Source organism: Equus caballus, chromosome X (genome assembly GCF_041296265.1).
Source record: "Equus caballus isolate H_3958 breed thoroughbred chromosome X, TB-T2T, whole genome shotgun sequence".
Taxonomy (NCBI): Eukaryota; Metazoa; Chordata; class Mammalia; order Perissodactyla; family Equidae; genus Equus; species Equus caballus.
In genome coordinates, this window is record NC_091715.1 from 15579403 (window position 1) to 15596665 (window position 17263).

Genomic DNA, 17263 nt, shown 5'->3' on the forward strand with positions numbered 1-17263 from the left:
ACAAAGACCTTGAGTGGGAGCCATGCTTGGTGTATTCAAGAAACAGCAAGAAGGCCAGTGTGGCTAGAATGCAGTGAGCTGGAGGGGGCGGGGGAGGGGCGGTGATTGGGGATATGAGATCAGAGAGGTACGGAGACCAGATCACTTGTTACAATTCTTAGTAGGTTTTGGACAGATCATTTTGGCTTCTGTGTTAAGAATAGACTGTAGGGGGCAGGGGAGGAAACAGTCCCCATGCAGGAGGCTACTGCAATAGTGCCCCAAAAGACAATGATAGCTTGGACTAGAGTACAAGGTTTCTTTGTGGGATGGTGAGAATGTTCTAAAATTAGATTATGATAATGGTTGCACAACTCTGTAAATATACTAAAAAAGATTGAATTGTATGCTTTAAATGGGTGAACTTTATGGTATGTAAATGATATCTCAATAAAGCTATTCAAAAAAAAAAGAAATGGGAAAATGGATCTGACCAAGGAAAAATAAAAGAATTGACAAATGGTACTGACAGCTTAGCTGAGATTAGAAAACACAAACTTGCAGTGGTATCAATTTGCATAATTGTATGGTTTCCTCCAACACATCAGTTACTGTTCAATGGGTGCTGTATAAAGGTGAGGACGTAAGGAAGTTCAGGGTGCTTCTGAGAAAAGTTCAGGGGATCAACTATAGGGCCACGAGTTTCAGTCTGGTAGCAGAGGAAATAAAGACTGGGGGGGGGAAAACCAAAAGAATAAAATTCAAATTCCTTAATATTATGTCTGATGGTCTGGCCCTGCCTATCTCTTGAGCCTCATGTCTTGCTTCTTATGTTTTAAGTTCCATTCGTAGAGATTTTTTATTTTCTTGAGTGCCTCTAACTCTGACTCTCTGTACATTCTGTGTTACCCTTCCTTCCCCTTTTTTTAGGTCTCAGCATAATCATTGTTTCCTTAGAAGGTCTGCCCTGATCCCTAGGCAACTCTGCTACACATTCCTACAGCATCCTGCACTTCCTTTACTTAGCTTTGCTAGGGTGTGTCAATTCTATCCATTTAGGGTGCATTAACAGAGTTTAATATCTGGATCTACAAAGCTGCAGAAGAGTGACCAGGGCAAATACTGCTATTCCATCTTGGCCTGTCTGAGGAGCCAGGCGTTTCTCTAGATAATCATGGTAGGCCGGCTAATGGTCCCCAAAGATCTCACATCCTAATCTCTAGAACCTGAGAATATGTTATCTTACATGGCAAAGGGAATTAAGGTTGCGGATGCAATTAATGTTGGTAATCAGTTGACCTTGAGATGGGGGGATTGTCCTGGGTTACCTGAGTGGGTCAAATATAATCACACGAGTCCTTAAAAGTGGAAGAGGCAGAAGAGGGTGGTCAGAGAGATGCATGTGAAGAGGACTCTACCCACCATTGCTGGTTTTGAAGATGGAGAAAGGCAGCCACGAGTCAAGGAATGCAGGTGGCCTTTAGAAACTGGAAAAGGCAAGGAAACACTTCTCCCCTAGAGCTTCCAGAAAGGAATACAGCCTGGCCAATACCTTGGTCTTAGCTCACTGAGATCCATATTGGACTTCTGATCTCCAGAACTGTAAGATAATAGATTTGTGCTGTTTTAAGCCACAAAGTCTGTGATAGTTTGTTACAGCAGCGGTAGAAAACAAATACATACAGTAACATTCCTATATTGCCTCCATATGAAACCAAGTAGACCTTGAAGCTCTCCATCTTAAGCTGAAGATGTACCCACATTGAACCAAGTGGATAGCCCCTAAACCATCTGTTTTGGGCTGAATTGTGTCTCCCTCCAAATTCATATGTTGAAACCTTAACCCCTAGTACCTTGGAGTTAAGGTCTTTAAAGAGGCAATTGAGTTAAAATGAGGCTGTTACGTTCTGCTTCAGCGGCCCAGGGTTCGCCGGTTTGGATCCCAGGCGCAGACATGGCACCTCTTGGCAAGCCATGCTGTGGCAGGCGTCCCACATATAAAGTAGAAGATGGGCATGGATGTTAGCTCAGGGCCAGTCTTCCTCAGCAAAGAGGAGGATTGGCAGCAGATGTTAGCTCAGGGCTAATGGTCCTCAAAAAAAAAAAATGAGGCTGCTAGGATGGGGCCCTAATGCAATATGACTGGCATCCTTATAAGAAGAGGAAGAGACATGGGCGGGGGTGGGGGGGGGGGGGAATGACCACGTGAAGAGGCAGCAATGGGGCAGCCATCCTCAAGCCAAAGAGAGGCCTCAGGAAAACCCAACCTTGCCGGCACCTTGATCTTGGACTTCCAGCCTCCAGAACCGTAAGAAAATAAATTTCTGTTGTTTAAGCCACCCAGTCTGTGATATTTTGTTAGGGTGGCCCTAGCAAACTAACACACCATCATAATATAAAACTAAAAATGTCAGCTGGGAAGGAAAGGGCTAACTGCAGGCTTATAGCTCCTTCCCTCTCTACCAGGAATCAATGCCCTCAAGCAAATTTCCTTTTAAATGTGCTAATAATATTTACCAGCAGAAAGAAAATGAAGTCCTTATCTCTAAAATGCTTCTAGCAAGATACACTTGGTCTATAGAGATGGCTTATTATAAAAGCTGGAATTTATGGGTTTATGAGGCATGGTTGGCTGGAGAACAGGGCTTCATCATTTAAATTGTGTAACTAATGAGGTATAAAAAGGGGATGTTGCAAAACCAAATTACTCCCTTTGTTTAAACAACGTCTCTGCCTACACTGCTTAGAAGGAAACTTGTCTTTTAATTCTGAATCTAAAATGCATGGTAATGAGGGAGAAAAACGACATTTTGGAATTAAGTCTGATAATTTTGGACTTCTCCAAGAAAAGATTGTTTCATCTGTGCCTTGTGATCACCCCGTATCCTTTGAATCATTAATCAAGTTTGGCATTAAGTGAGATGCGTGACTGACGTGAGTCTGATTTGACAAACTCTGGGCTTACCAATACTTTGCATAGAAAAATTATTTCGCAGTTCTTATTAACTCAGAAACATTCCTGTTTTAAGTTCTATCAATCCAATTTGATAAATTTATACTTTGGATAGAATAATTTGGTAATATGAAGGATTAATTATCATATAATTAAAATAATCTGATAAAGGGACATACATGCATTTATTTGAAACTTTATTATATAAATTTTCATTTCTTTTAAAGATTACAAAACCTGTTCTGTGACAGGAATACAAGCAATATTGTTCCAGGATTATTCATGGATACGTCTGAAAGAGCTTAGATTACACATTAATAGTATGATTTGAAAACTTCCCAGATTAAACTCTTAAGTAAAACAATTTAAAGTATTCAGTGATACTTAATCCTTTACAAGCACTTCATAATTATGGCAGCAGGGCCAAGCATCTGATGCGATTTAACCACCAATGAAAGGTACAATACATGTGAACTCATGATATGGTACCTTGGGCTTCTGGCATGCCTTACTAGAGAGAAACTAGTACAAAGTAAGATCATATGTCATAGTAGAAAAATATTTGTGATTTTTTTCTTTTTTAAAAACTGTTTAAGTAGATACCCACCCCATTCCCACCCATGGCCAAAAATGCAAAATAATTACATCCCTTAGGTGTACACCTTCCCTTTTGCTTAGGGTAAGAGTTAAGATAAACCTAATACACGTACATATTTTTAAGAGTTAAAAACTCATCACCCATAATTATTAAGGATGCTAAGGAATGGCAATACCTTGAAGCTTTTTTAAATTAAAAAACAAAGCTTTAGGTGGTAAACTACACTTAGAGAAACACACCAAAACCTTTATCCTTATGCCCTTGCTTTGTATTAAAAGTTCTACTTTAAATACTTGTTTGAAAAACTCAGTATACAGTTCATTCAGTACTATAGTGATAATAGGAGTAAAGACTTTCACTTCCATTAGATATTGAACTAATCTACTTAGGACTACTATAGCGACTCTCTTCTCACATACGTTTACATATACTGTACTCAAATGGTATGTGCTCTAAAGAGGTTTCTTGAGGTTTGCACCTCTGAACTTAGTCTCTAAATTTTCCTTTCCACTAATCTCTATTCAATGTCATATACTTTGCTAGTTGCTCTGGGAGAAGTCATGGACATTTAAACAGCTTATCATGCACTTCAAGGTTACATGGCAAAATAATGAGGAAAGTGCCTTAAGAGGTAGGAAGTAGGCTCTCATCCCAACCCTTGGTATGCCCTATTATGAACAGTTAAAAGACTGGAATCGAAGTGGTAAATGTGAGACTCATAGTAATACAAGGCTTAAGAAAATTAAGTCGACTTAGTTACTAGAATTCTTTGAGAACACTCAGTCACATTGGAACCAGTTACAAGTCACTCAATCACACAGAATACAGCAGTGTCAAGAATACATAAAGCACATTGTAGATACAAATTCTTCTTGGCCATCCATATTTAGGTATTGTCATTCTGTAGATTCTTCACTAGAAAAAGTGGTTAAGCGTGGCTCTGCAGAATACCACAGTCCCAAGAAAGCGAATTTCATTCCTTCATTAATTGGTCTCCACCAATGGCCACTTGGGGAGACCAGCAAAATGTAAGCAATCTGGAGGTGAAAAGAGGACTATTTTCATTAACTGAAATAACAATACTGAGTTAAGTCAACTTATCTGTGAATTGAATAAGGCTCAAAGGACACATCCAGTTTGTTAGTCACATGGAGTTGGACCTTTCAGAGGGACAGAACTCAAGGACTAGATTGGAACCTCCTGGTTTAAGCACCAAGGGTCAGCCATGGAACCTATTGTATTTATTAATCACAGAAAACAGACCTGACACTTTACATTCCTGAGATATCTGTCCTAATGCCTTCATAAAACTCGATACCACCATAAGAGAAAATTTTCTCTATAAAATATAGTGAAGCAAGCTGAAAAACTTTAGGTCATTTATAAAGGCCAGGAAATAGAGAATATCAAAACCATGTTGAGATGTGTATTGCTGGCTTCCATGGTGGTTAAGCACATCTGTACCAAGGCCCCCAAATCTTGAATGCTTTTCTGCTAACTCTTCCAGGCTGGACCTACCTTAGCCCCTTTCTTATCCAACCCCTTCTGCCTACTCGTGAAGCCTTTGCACCCCTCTCCCACTTCAAGTCTTTCCTGGACTGAGGGTACGGGGCACAGCTAACAGGCCAGCCCCACCTTCAATGTCCCCTTGCCCCAAAAGCAACCACTTCTTAAAAATAGATGGGAAATGGTTGACCCAAACCTGTTCTTTGCAGCCCACCGCATGTGAAATGTGGAATCTCTACCACATACACACCACACCCTCTCCAGACACTCGCTAAGTGACTTTTCCCAAGTCAACCTCACAGCATCTCAACTCTGTGCCTTGTCAAATTATTACATTTTTGGAATTTTGGAGTTGCTTGTGAATAAATGAATCCATATCAAATCTGATATGAAAAAAGACATCTCTATAAATTAGAGCTGAAATAATTTATATAAAAAATTAAAAGGATAGAAAACTTACCTTAACATCATCACTTGAAAGGGAAGATATAAGACACATGGTAGTGTAATCCATATTTTCCAGTATGTGCTTGGCAATGTTAAATGCAATCTACCATTCTGGATTATAAGCTAAGAGGAGGTTTGCAAAAGTGACCTGATAGTTTAGTTCCTTCTTTCATGTTGAAATATCTTTAAGACTGAACTAAAACGTCTTGGGACAAGCCCTGGTAACCAGCAGCACTAACTGGGGAAGGACTTCACTACCACAACGATAGGGGCCTGGAGGAATTGGACTTGGAGAAATTAATGGAAAGGTTATCCCAGCACAAGCACTATATTCAGAGCACACTGTTGGCCAAGTTTGTCTGCTGTACGTCAAAGGCAATAGGAACACTAGAACCACAGATGAAAGAAATTATGCTTATGAAATGCTTTTTAGGAAGAAAGCCTTCAGTTTTGTGAACATATAACTCACTTTTCTCCAATAAAACTGGCAGATGGACTAGGCAAAGAAGGCAATATCTTTGAAAGCAGTAAACTTGGCATTCATAGACCAGTAGAGGACTGCCCCGAGAAATATGTAGTTTTTGAACAACTCAGCTCCTGGTCAGGTGATAATATGAAGGGAAGGCAGCATGGTGTTACGAAGAAAAAAAAATGAATGGGAAGTTAAGGATTCTAGTCTTTCAGTCTCAGGTTCTTTACATGCAATATGAGAAAGTTGGACTAGATAATTTATAAGGATTTACACAGTTACTTCTGGTTCTAAAAGACTGTGAGAGACAATACACCTAAGAAATTATGGAATAGCATCAGTGTCAAAAATCTGAAAATATATCTTTTTTCTGCCTAGAGTTACATTTACATTTTAAAAGTGACAAGAATTTGCGATGACCATGGTTTGAAATGCTGAAGAGAGGAGAGAGAAAGGGGAAAAAAAAGCTTCTTTCCAGGCAATGGAAAGTGGCTTTCAATAGTTAGCATCCACACACTCAAAAATTTTTAAACACTTACTCTATGTAGATCTTCTGAAATCCCTCCTCCTATACATTTTTTATTTAGAAGATAAACATACATTTGATTTCTATGCAATAATTATTTTGTGTCACTTGGGCAAAAGGAATGCCATAGATTTTCCCTTTCTCTTTAATTGCATAGAGGAGAAATTAAGGAATAACAAGTGGTTTCCAAGACATTTAGATAAACCATGCTTTCTTGGCTTTGTACTTTCAGGGGAAGATTTAAAGCCTCTGGCAGGAAAAAAAGATTTCTGATGTAAATGCCTTCATACATGACTAAGAAAGATCTGTTTGGGCACATTCTTGATGAGGTAAGTTAAATCACTTTTTCCTTGCTCATATTTTTTCATATTACATATTGATGTATGTAGGGAACTTGGCAAAGATACAGGTATGATGGATACAGAAGTTTCTTTAATTGAAAAAAATTGTGCAAACTACTAAATTAGATGTAGATAAGGAATACTGTAATCTAAGCAGATTCAGTGACCATTATGAAAAGTGATCATTTCTGAAGTTAAAGAAAGCATTATATGGCTATAAATCATCAGGAGGAATTCAGAAAACACTTAATGCTGAACGTTCACTTAGGCTACCTTAGCTATGATTTCAGGTTAGAACAGATATTGTTTGATCAAGAATGTTTTATTCCCTAGAATAATAAAGTTTAAGTCCAATTTCATATAGAGGCCCATGGCCTTTATTACATTCAAATTAGTGTTTAATATAGAGCATTGTAATGGGATAGAACTCATTATGATTTACCTTTTTTCCAAAAAAGCATACTTTTCTTGCAGGTATACAAGAACAAGTATCCTGTATTCATATGCTAAATTCTGTAATTTGATTTATTTAAACATGAAATATGCAATGGGACTTGAACGACGGGTTGCTAAATTTTCCTTCGCCAATCTCTTCACTATGACTCTTAAAGGCCTTTGATGTATACTGGCAAAATCCCAAATTATATGCCAAATACTAAGCAGGGGTACTATTTAAGATTAAAAGTGCAAGGACTACTTCCTTTATTAAGGAAAAAAGAACCTTAAGGAGTTGCAAAGTATATGGACTAACTTCATAGGTGTACTCTTGATGTCATGCCACACACATATGATAACTTTCTCTACCGTAACAGCTCTCTAGGTTAGTCTGACAGAGCACCTGACTTTAAGAAACAAACGAATGAACGAACCAGTGAAACAGACATGGGGAAAGATATGTACATTTTGGAAGTATTACATTCAACAGCTGTTCCACAATCTGGCCTTTTTTAGGGCTGTCCAACAATACTGTTATTCCAGGTGAACTATTTAACCAAATTTAATAGTCAATTGATTAATAATAATAGATTCCAAGTTAAACAAGGCATGTATACATTAAAGAAAGCAGTACAGAAATGTACTGTATATGAACTGTTTACAAAAACATACAAAATGTTGGATGGCACAAGGGATACAGTGCTAATATAAACGGATTGTTTAAGCTAAGTGCTTAACATAAACTGTCCATCCCTATAACTAACAAAGAATATTTAAGGGACATGAAATATTTCCTATAAAAATAATGCTATATGGTGTAGAGTACTTTATTCAGTGTATTTTTAGGTGGTATTCATATGTTCATTATTCTTCTTGTTGATTCAGTGAATATATCTTCGTCATGTTTCCATTTTCATTTCATCCGAAGCTCCAGGAAAATCTAACTGGCTAACAATCATTTAAAGCGAGAAGAGACGAAAGCAGGAGCAGCAGCAGGAGCAGCAGCATTATGGGTACCAGCTGGGACAGTGTGTGCTTGCAGGTGTCTCTCAGATATGTGCTACCTGTCGCCAGAACTTGTGCTATCAGCTTACACCACGGTACCAAATATCCCACTGAGGTCACTTCACAGGGCTGTGGAGGTGATTTTTTTAATACCTCTCCGCTGAGCAAGAGTAGAGCGGCCTACTGGTTCCAAAACTGGTGACTGATTACGGTTTAAAGCAGAATATGTAGCTGCCATGGCACCCTGAAAACAGGAAAGAAAGGTCACAAGAAAAATGACAAGAGGAATCACATGTACACAGAATATGAAATGAAGGTTTTTTCCCTCAGATAATTTCTTCATATGCAAATTTATATAGATTTTATTAGGCTCATAATGAAAATAACCACACTAGTCAAATCCTCTGATTTAACTGAAATTGACGAGGTCTGTGTGGGAGGTTGAAATTACGAATGAGAGAGGACAGGGATGGGCTCATAACAAGCAGTCCCTACTTTTCTTAGGACTCCCCCACTCTTTTTTTCTTTGCAATCCTTTACTGTAAGAGGCAGCAAGGCATGCTCTTTCGGAACCTGTGTTTTGCCAAAGAGTTTGCATTAGGTTGTGCATAAGAAAGAGAAGTATAAAGAAAAGTTAGGAAATCCATAAGCTTATCTGATTAATAAATTCAGAAGTCATTCTTAAACTAGTTTTATTGTGATATTCTGGCATGCCTTGATTTTTCTTTTCTAAATCACCCACTGTATGAGAATCCCACACAGGAAATGGATGCAGGCTGAGGGGAAAGGGAAAGGGAAAGGTGCTGGGCACAGAGGTGTCTCCTGGTCTCTTCTGGAGGACATGTGGAAAACAGCGCCGGGATGCGACTGCTCACCTTGACTAGATGTGGTGCATCCTGTCTGTTCAGTTGGTATTGTGGCAGTTGGTCCCAGTGGACGATCCAAGGGTGTCTGAGCACAAGGGCAGCAGTCAGTCTCTGATGAGGGTCCACGTGAAGCATTTTTGACACCAGGTCCTGTAATGGGAAGAAGAAGAAAACAAGCTTAAACCTTTTTGTTTTCCTACAGCACTCAATACTGCTGCACATTCTTACTTAGTTTATAAGACACTATTTTTTTCCCAGTAGCAGACCTCTGGGCTCAAAGCAATTTGGTCAACATGACAATTTGTTAAAAAAAAAAAAAAAAGGCGAAAACTTAAGTCTCTGTTTTCTCCTCCGTGAGTTACTGTAATTTGGGTGCATTACAAAGGGTTAATTGACCACATTTTATGTATCTTTAAGTGATTTGGCTCTTTTTTTCCCTCAGATATTCTGAGTTTTCTGCATTTTTTTAGGTTAATTTCTAAGTAATTTTCAGCTACTTAAGACTTTTTTGTGCTGCTGGTAATATTGGAAAAGCAGAACGTAACTGTTCAATAATAGGAATTTAATTGGAGGGCCCTAAATGCCCCTCCAAAAGATTACAGAGTTCTTTTTATTTTTCACTACTTCAGAAGCAACTCATGGGCATTATAGAGAAATCAGAAATACATAGAAGCAAAAGAACATGAAGAACACCCGGAAACCCACTCTTCCAGAGACAAATGCCTTCCTATGCATGGAATAAAGATCCATATAATTGCTATATAATTTTATACTCTCCAAAATAACACAATTGTTGATTTATAAAAGTTATCTACCACTTGTTTAATTTTTTCATTCAAAATATATCTATTGAGTATCCATTAAAGCCCAGGCATTCTGCTAGGCACCGGGTATTTAGCAGTGAACAAGGCAGAAATGAACTCTGACCTCATTAAGCTGTCAGCCCAGTGAGGGAGAGACAAAGAATTACAAAGCAAAGAGTAAGTTCTTTGATGGGACAAATAAATACAAGGTGCAGCTAGAAGAACACAAAGAGAGTTCTGAACCGAACAGGGTAGGGTGGCTTAGAAGTGACTTCTTTAGAGGAATGTGAGACCTGAAGGATAAGAGGAACTGGATTAGAGAAGGGAAGGGGGAAAGAGAACATTTCAGGGAGATAGAATGGAGTGCATTTGGAGGAAAGTCCTCAGGTGTGAGAGAACATGCCTCAATTAAGGAACTGAAAGGAGTGCAATGTGGCTGTAGCATAAGTTGTAAAGGAGAGCATGGCAGCAGTTAAAGTGGGGGAAGTGAGGAAGGACCAGACCATGAAAGCCCTTGTAAGCCATATTAGCAAATTTGGGCTTTTTTGGAGGTGATAAATCATTTAAAGCAAAGGAGTGATGTGGTCAGGTTTGCACTTTAGAGAGATTGCACTCACTTAGTGTTGGGGGGGTGGGGGGGAAATGGATCGGAGGGAGCAAGCCTGGAGACTCCAATTTGAGACTGGCAAGAGATGATAGCCTGGGGGAGGGGGTGTGGAAGAGATGGAGAAATATGGATGGAATTGAGGTACTTAAGAGAAAGAACCGACAGAACCTGGTGGTTGACTGGAGGTTGGGAACTGGGGAGATGTTATTCCAAGTACTCCGCTGCTACTAGATATTTACTGTTTCTTATTTTTAGTTATCATTAACAGCTAAGAACAGGAATAAGCTACTGAACAGAATTAGAAATAAAAAAAGAAACAATTAGGGACTTCCCCTTCCAAATTCTGAAAGTGGGCAAATGTGATTCAAATGCATAAAAGGTTGCAAAACTGCCCAGAGGCACAACAAAACTCAATTATAATTTTAATCAAATCTGTGTGTTAACCAGTGCACTTCTGGCCAAGTCACTTAGAACCACTTCTCCTTCTACTGCTACCCTTCAATGCTTCCTCCTCCTAAGCTTTCTCTTTAAATGGTGATGCTCCCCCGAGTTCCCTCCATGGCTCTCTTATCACTCTGCTTAGATAAGCTCATTCATGCTTATGGCTTTAGCTACTATGGATGAGAACTCCTAACTTCAATGTCCACATTAGACTTCTCTCCTAAGATCTACATTCATATAGCCAGTTGCCTAATGGACACATATCTCTTAATTAAATATCACAGAAGCATTTCAAATTCATAACGTCCAAATCTGCAATCATCACTCCTCTCAAAACTACTTCTTTTGTATTCCACATCTTGGTGAAGGACACCATTACCCGACTCATTTGCCCGAGGTGGAGATGTGGACTGCACGCTTGAGATCTGCTTCTCCCTTGCTTCTTATGTCCAATAAACCAGTGAGTCTATTCTGCCTCCTAAATTTCTCTTCCATTTGGCTCAAATCCCGCTATAACTGCTCTAGTTTAGGTCCTCATCATTCATGACCTGAAATAGCGCAAAATCTTACAAGCAATGCCCCTAATATTAGGTCAGTGAGAACTGAATGAAATAACGTAGGTAAAAGTGTTAGCACAGTCCTTGGCATGTAAGTGCTCAGTGAATGTTCTTCTCAAAGCCACATATGACACATATGGCCCATAAGACTGATGACACATGTACAACTTGCTCTGGAGGGGACACACCAGATGATAGAGCCCTCCCTCCCTATTTTGTGGGTATTTACTGTATTACGTCATGCTTGTAATCACAAGTCTTACTTGGACAAATTAGTAAAAGTTATTAGTAATAACATGGCATTTATAAGATTGGCTGTGAGTTGGATGCAATTTTTTGTGCTCTATTTGTCCTCACCTGTCTTTCTCTTTCACTCAAAAAAGCATACTGGAATGAAAGTGAATGAGAACCAAATTATAGAAATTAGAGAGAGAACCTTGACTTGCTTTAACTTATTGAAAAAGCAGGCAGTGTGTAAGCTCTGATACTTTATATGGTAACATTGCTTGATATGCCTCCCAACTGATCATGACCAAGTTTGTGGCAGCCTCCATGGATACAAATTACTGCTCCACAGAGTGAATTTGAAGAAGGAAAACCTGATCACTACAATGCTTACTATTTGTCAAAAGTTCTCAATACCTAGAGTACACCTCAAATGCTGAACGTGATCTACAAAGCCTTTCCTAATCCCAGTTCATTGGGTACCCTCTCACATGTATCCTGCACCAGTGATATCAAACTACTTGCAGCTCTCTGGAGGCATTCTGCCATTCCCAGGCCACCATGACCATGAATAGCATGTGCTGTTCCCTCAGCCTGGGATGGATTACATCCTTCTGCTCCCCAAGCTGCCTGGCAAATCCCTTCATTGCTTCTGGAGAGCCTCCCCTGAAATCTTTCTGACCAAGCATCATCTGTGAACTTCTTTAGCACAGAAAACAAACCACTTTCACAGCACATGTGACACTGTACTGTATATTTTTGGCCATCTCCCAACTAGACGGTGAGCTCCCTGAGATCAAGAATTCTATGTGAATCACATCTTTTATCCCTGGAGGCTTCACTTATTAAGCGCATTGCAGGTGCTTAACACATGAATTAAAAAGGAAACAAGTGCCCAGAAAAATAAATTATCTGGTTAAAGAAATTCTACTGTGAAAAAAAGAGAAACGCTAGCATTTCATTTCATTTTTTTTAAGGATTGGCCCCTGAGCTAACATCCGTTGCCAGTCTTTTTCTTTTCTTTCTTTTTTTTCCTTCTTCTCCCCATAGCCCCCCAGTACATAGTTGTATATTTTAGTTGTAGGTCCTTCTGGTTTTGCTATGTGGGATGCCACCTCAGCATGGCTTGATGAGCGGTGCCAGGTCCACGCCCAGGATCCAAACTGGCGAAGCCCTGGGCTGCGGAAGCAGAGTGCACGAACTTAACCACTCGGCCACAGGACCAGCCCCAGCATTTCATTTTAAATGCAGTTATAAAACCAAGTATTATCTACATAGACATTAAACTGGTTAACTGAGGCTTCATCTCTGTGCCAAAAGTATCTCTATATATTTTTGGCATGCCTGATTTACTTATGCAATTACCTCAACTCAAGCTTCCAACTCTAAGAAAAGTCAGCAAGCACTTTTACCAGTATGTATCTTCTTCATCTCTCTATGCTTTTCTTATTTTAAAGTGGAAAACTTTGCTTTTCTTTTTAAAAGAGAATTTTCTATGAATAAAGTGAAACTAGAGCAGAGTTGAGAAGCAAGTCAGTGCTAGTCAGGGGATGGCAGATCTTCCAGTGAGAAAGGCTTTTCAAATGGATTTCAAGCAGACATTACAAAACTATACTACTGTCTATTGTGAAAGAGATGAGACCCCTTTCTTCAAAATATGGAAGAAAAATAGAACATGGTATAGTTATTCTAGGGAACAAGGGCTTTGGAATCAGCTATTTAGTTTGAAGTGCCCACATGTACCTGGTGTGTAAACACAGACAGGTTCACACTAAAATTCTGGGCCTTGGTTTCCTTCTATGAAATGGGGATACTACCATCTACTTTACACAGTTGTTAAGAGGATTAAATGAGATAATTTAGGTAAAATGCAATGTGAGGCACAGAGGAGACACAAATCATGAAGACTACCACCGTTATTACTCATGTTTGTCAGCAGAAGTAGCTTTAGATGTATAGATAATAAAGCCAAACCAATGCCTTCTGGAAAAGAAACACAATAATTGGTACATTTTTGAGTTCAAGTTATTTGGTAACATCATTTCAAAATACTACTTTATAAAGGAAAGTTTCTAACTGATATTATTTCTTCTTACCACGGATTAGGAAAATTATTTTCTCAAGAGCTTATAACAGGAAGCCATACTTACCTTTGCTGTGTCTGAAACAGAATTCCAGTAACCACCACTGAGTGAGAATTTTCCACTGCCTATCCGTGCCAATATTTCCTCTGGTGTATCATCAGGGCCATTTGCAAATGGAGTGTAACTAATTAATAATAAAATTAAAATGTTAATGAATAAAATTTCTTTTTGGTTGGTAATCTATATTTATTTGCAGTATCCAAAAGTACTCTGGAGTAATTCAGTTAATATAATACTTTATTGCAATCTACTAAACTGAAGAATATCAACAACGTGAAGCTCCATAAAGTACCAGGTCAAGGAATAAGTTATAAAATATTAATTAGACTTAATATACAATAATATATTTTTAAGATATGATACATTATAGAATAAAATATTTAAAGTAGTGTATGTTTATGATATAACAAGAATACAAAAAAGGTATGGAAAAAATCAATTTAAGACCACAAGGCATTAATAAATAGTACATTATAGAAAATCAGTAATGATACAGCTATAAATGTGTTATATATGAGAAAACATGGAAAGAAAGATATTACAGCATAGAGATTAAAAAAACAGACCTAGATATTTTAAACAAAATATTGATGAATAAATGTTTACAACACATGGCACACACTCACCCAGTAAGCATTGTATAGAGGAGGACACCAAGACTCCATATGTCACAAGCAGCATCATAGCCTTGTCGTTTTAAAACCTAGAAAAAGTAAAAATTAGTATTAACACACTGTTTATTATATAGATTTAGATAGGCTGTGAACTGAATTTTATCTCCTAAATCACTGCATATAAGAAAAACCTGAACAAAACATGATTAACAAACAAGGCAATATATTAATCCTATTCTAGAACTTTATACTAATAATCCATATATATAAAATTAAATTTTGGTATATGAATTAACATTTATTGAGTGCTGCTGTGGCACACAGAGGCCTATAAAATAAATTGAAGGTAAGTTTCTTATTTTAAAAAATTTATATTTTCCATGCGGCTGCAGAGATGGTTACATAAAACTACTTTTAAGAACACAGGGGCCCGCCTGGTGGTATAGCAGTTAAGTTCACACGTTCCGCTTCTCAGCGGCCTGGGGTTCACTGGTTCGGATCCTGGGTGTGGACATGGCACCGCTTGGCACACCACGCTGTGGTAGGTGTCCCACATATAAAGTAGAGGAAGATGGGCACGGATGTTAGCTCAGGGCCAGGCTTCCTCAGCAAAAAGAGGAGGACTGGCAGTAGTTAACTCAGGGCTAATCTTCCTCAAAAAAAGAACACATATAACAGCACAGATGATATAGTGTAAAACTGTACTTTTATATATGTATACAATTTGATTCACTCAAGCATTTAATAATCACCAACTATTATCAGGCATGAACTGTGACAAATACCAAACAACTCTGGTTTCCTTAAGAAAATCAGAATCTGGCAGGGGAAATAAAGATATATAGGTAACAATTCAACATAAGTATTACAACAAAATTATGTCTAAAGTGCCATGGATATAAAGATGAGGAAGGAATTCATTCTTCATATGGGGAGAGAAGACCAGGGAGCAGCCTGCTTGTATTGGGCCTTGTATTGTAAGTAAGAATTCAGGAGGCAAAGGGAGGAGGTGGGGGAGGGCAGAGGACACTCAAAGGGCCGAGGCAAGAGAGTAGAGCCTACTTAGCGACCGGCAAGGAGTTCAGTGTGGCCAGATCTCCAGGTAGGGGATACTAGAAAGACTGAAGGGCTTTAAAAAATATCTTGTGACGGGCCAGCCCCGTGGCCGACTGGTTAAGTTCGTGCGCTCCACTTCGGCGGCCCAGGGTTTTGCCAGTTCGGATCCCGGGCACAGACACAGCACTGCTCATCAGGCCACGTTGAGGCAGCGTCCCGCATACCACAACTAGAAGGACCTGCAACTAAAATATACAACTATGTACTGGGTGGATTTGGGGAGAAAAAGCCGGGGGGAAAAAAAAGAAGATTGGCAACAGTTGTTAGCTCAGGTGCCAATCTTTAAAAAAAAAATCTTGTGAAGAATTTAGACTTTTTTTCCTGTAAGCAATCAGATATCATTTAAGCATTAAATAGAGAAATAAAGAAGTAGATGTGTATACTAGAAAGATAACTCAAGGTATAGAGTAAATGCTGGCAAGAAGAGAGACTGGAGACAAGGCCCTCTGATGTGAGGCAATTTGTAGCAAACTAAGTGAAAGGCTGTGAGGATCTGAACTAAGGCAGGACACGAAGAGGAAAAGACACAGAGAGAAACAGGAAGGACTTAGTAGAGACTGGATGTATAGCGTAAGGGAAGAGGGGTCTTAAATATTCAGGAATCAGAATGGAAAGGATTTGGTGACAGACTGGATACGGAGAAATGATGATAGAGAAGGAGAATTTCAGAAGGATTTCTAAGGGGTTTTTCCCCCCACTTTTCTGCTTTTTCTCCCCCAATCCCCCCAGTACATAGTTGTATATTTTAGTTGTGGGTCTTTTTTTTTTTTTTTTTTTTTTTGGTGAGGAAGATTGGCCCTGAGCTACCATCTGCTGCCAATCTTCCTTTTTTTTCCTCCCCAAAGCCCCAGTACATAGTTGTATATCCTAGTTGTAAGTCATTCTAGTTCTATGTGGGATGATGCCACAGCATGGCCTGATGAGCAGTGTATAGGTCTACGCCCGGGATCTGAACCAGCAAACCCCGGGCCACTAAAGTAGAGCACACGAGCTTAACCAGTTGGCGATGGGGCCGGCCCCCAGGACTTCTAAGTTTTAACTTGGACAACTAAATGGCAAATAGGAGACAAAGAGTTAAAAGGTCAATTTAAGGAGAGTTTAATCGTGGAAGGTTTCCTGAAGAAGATGAATTTAGAGGTAGGCTTTAAAGCCAAAAACATTCCAATGTGCCAAGGCATAACAGCTACATGGTGATTTCAAGAAGCAGATTGCTTGTATGATGCAGGAAACACTCATGAGGAAAAATGAGATGGCTAGATTAAGTGACCATGCTTGGACACCAAGATGTGTCAGAGGCTGTGGATACGGAGACAGACAAACAAAATCTGTCCCTCATCAGTTCTAGTACCATAAGGAGAGCAGATGCAAGCAGTCTTTTAAAAAGTATTATTTTATATCTAAAAAGTAACAAAATCACAAAAAGTTTGGAAAACACAGGAGGGAAATCCAACTCTCTAATTCAACCATCCTAACATTACCACCTATTATCATTTTTGTGAAATATCTAGCACCTGGTAAAGGCACAGACTTTGCAGCCAGAGTGCCTGGGCTCAAATCTGGATCTGAGCACAGGCAAATGACATAACCTCTCACTGTGTACCTGGTTTCCCGTAAAACGCAAATAAAAGTAC

At 39.0% G+C, this 17263-nt stretch overlaps 1 protein-coding gene across 18 annotated transcripts in view; it reads right to left on the bottom strand.

Annotated features, from left to right (window-relative positions):
- Positions 1-3112: 3112 nt before the first annotated feature.
- The window catches only part of RPS6KA3 (ribosomal protein S6 kinase A3), a 112069-nt gene continuing 97918 nt past the window's right edge, over positions 3113-17263 (bottom strand). For all 18 annotated transcript variants that reach the window (XM_070256757.1, XM_070256762.1, XM_070256767.1 and 15 more), the window contains 4 exons: positions 14529-14605; positions 13909-14026; positions 9135-9275; positions 3113-8503 (listed from right to left, as the gene is read on the bottom strand). In XM_070256757.1, coding sequence (XP_070112858.1) covers positions 8381-8503; positions 9135-9275; positions 13909-14026; positions 14529-14605 — 459 coding nt within the window. In that variant the 3' untranslated portion in view covers positions 3113-8380. The remainder of the gene's footprint in view (positions 8504-9134; positions 9276-13908; positions 14027-14528; positions 14606-17263) is intronic.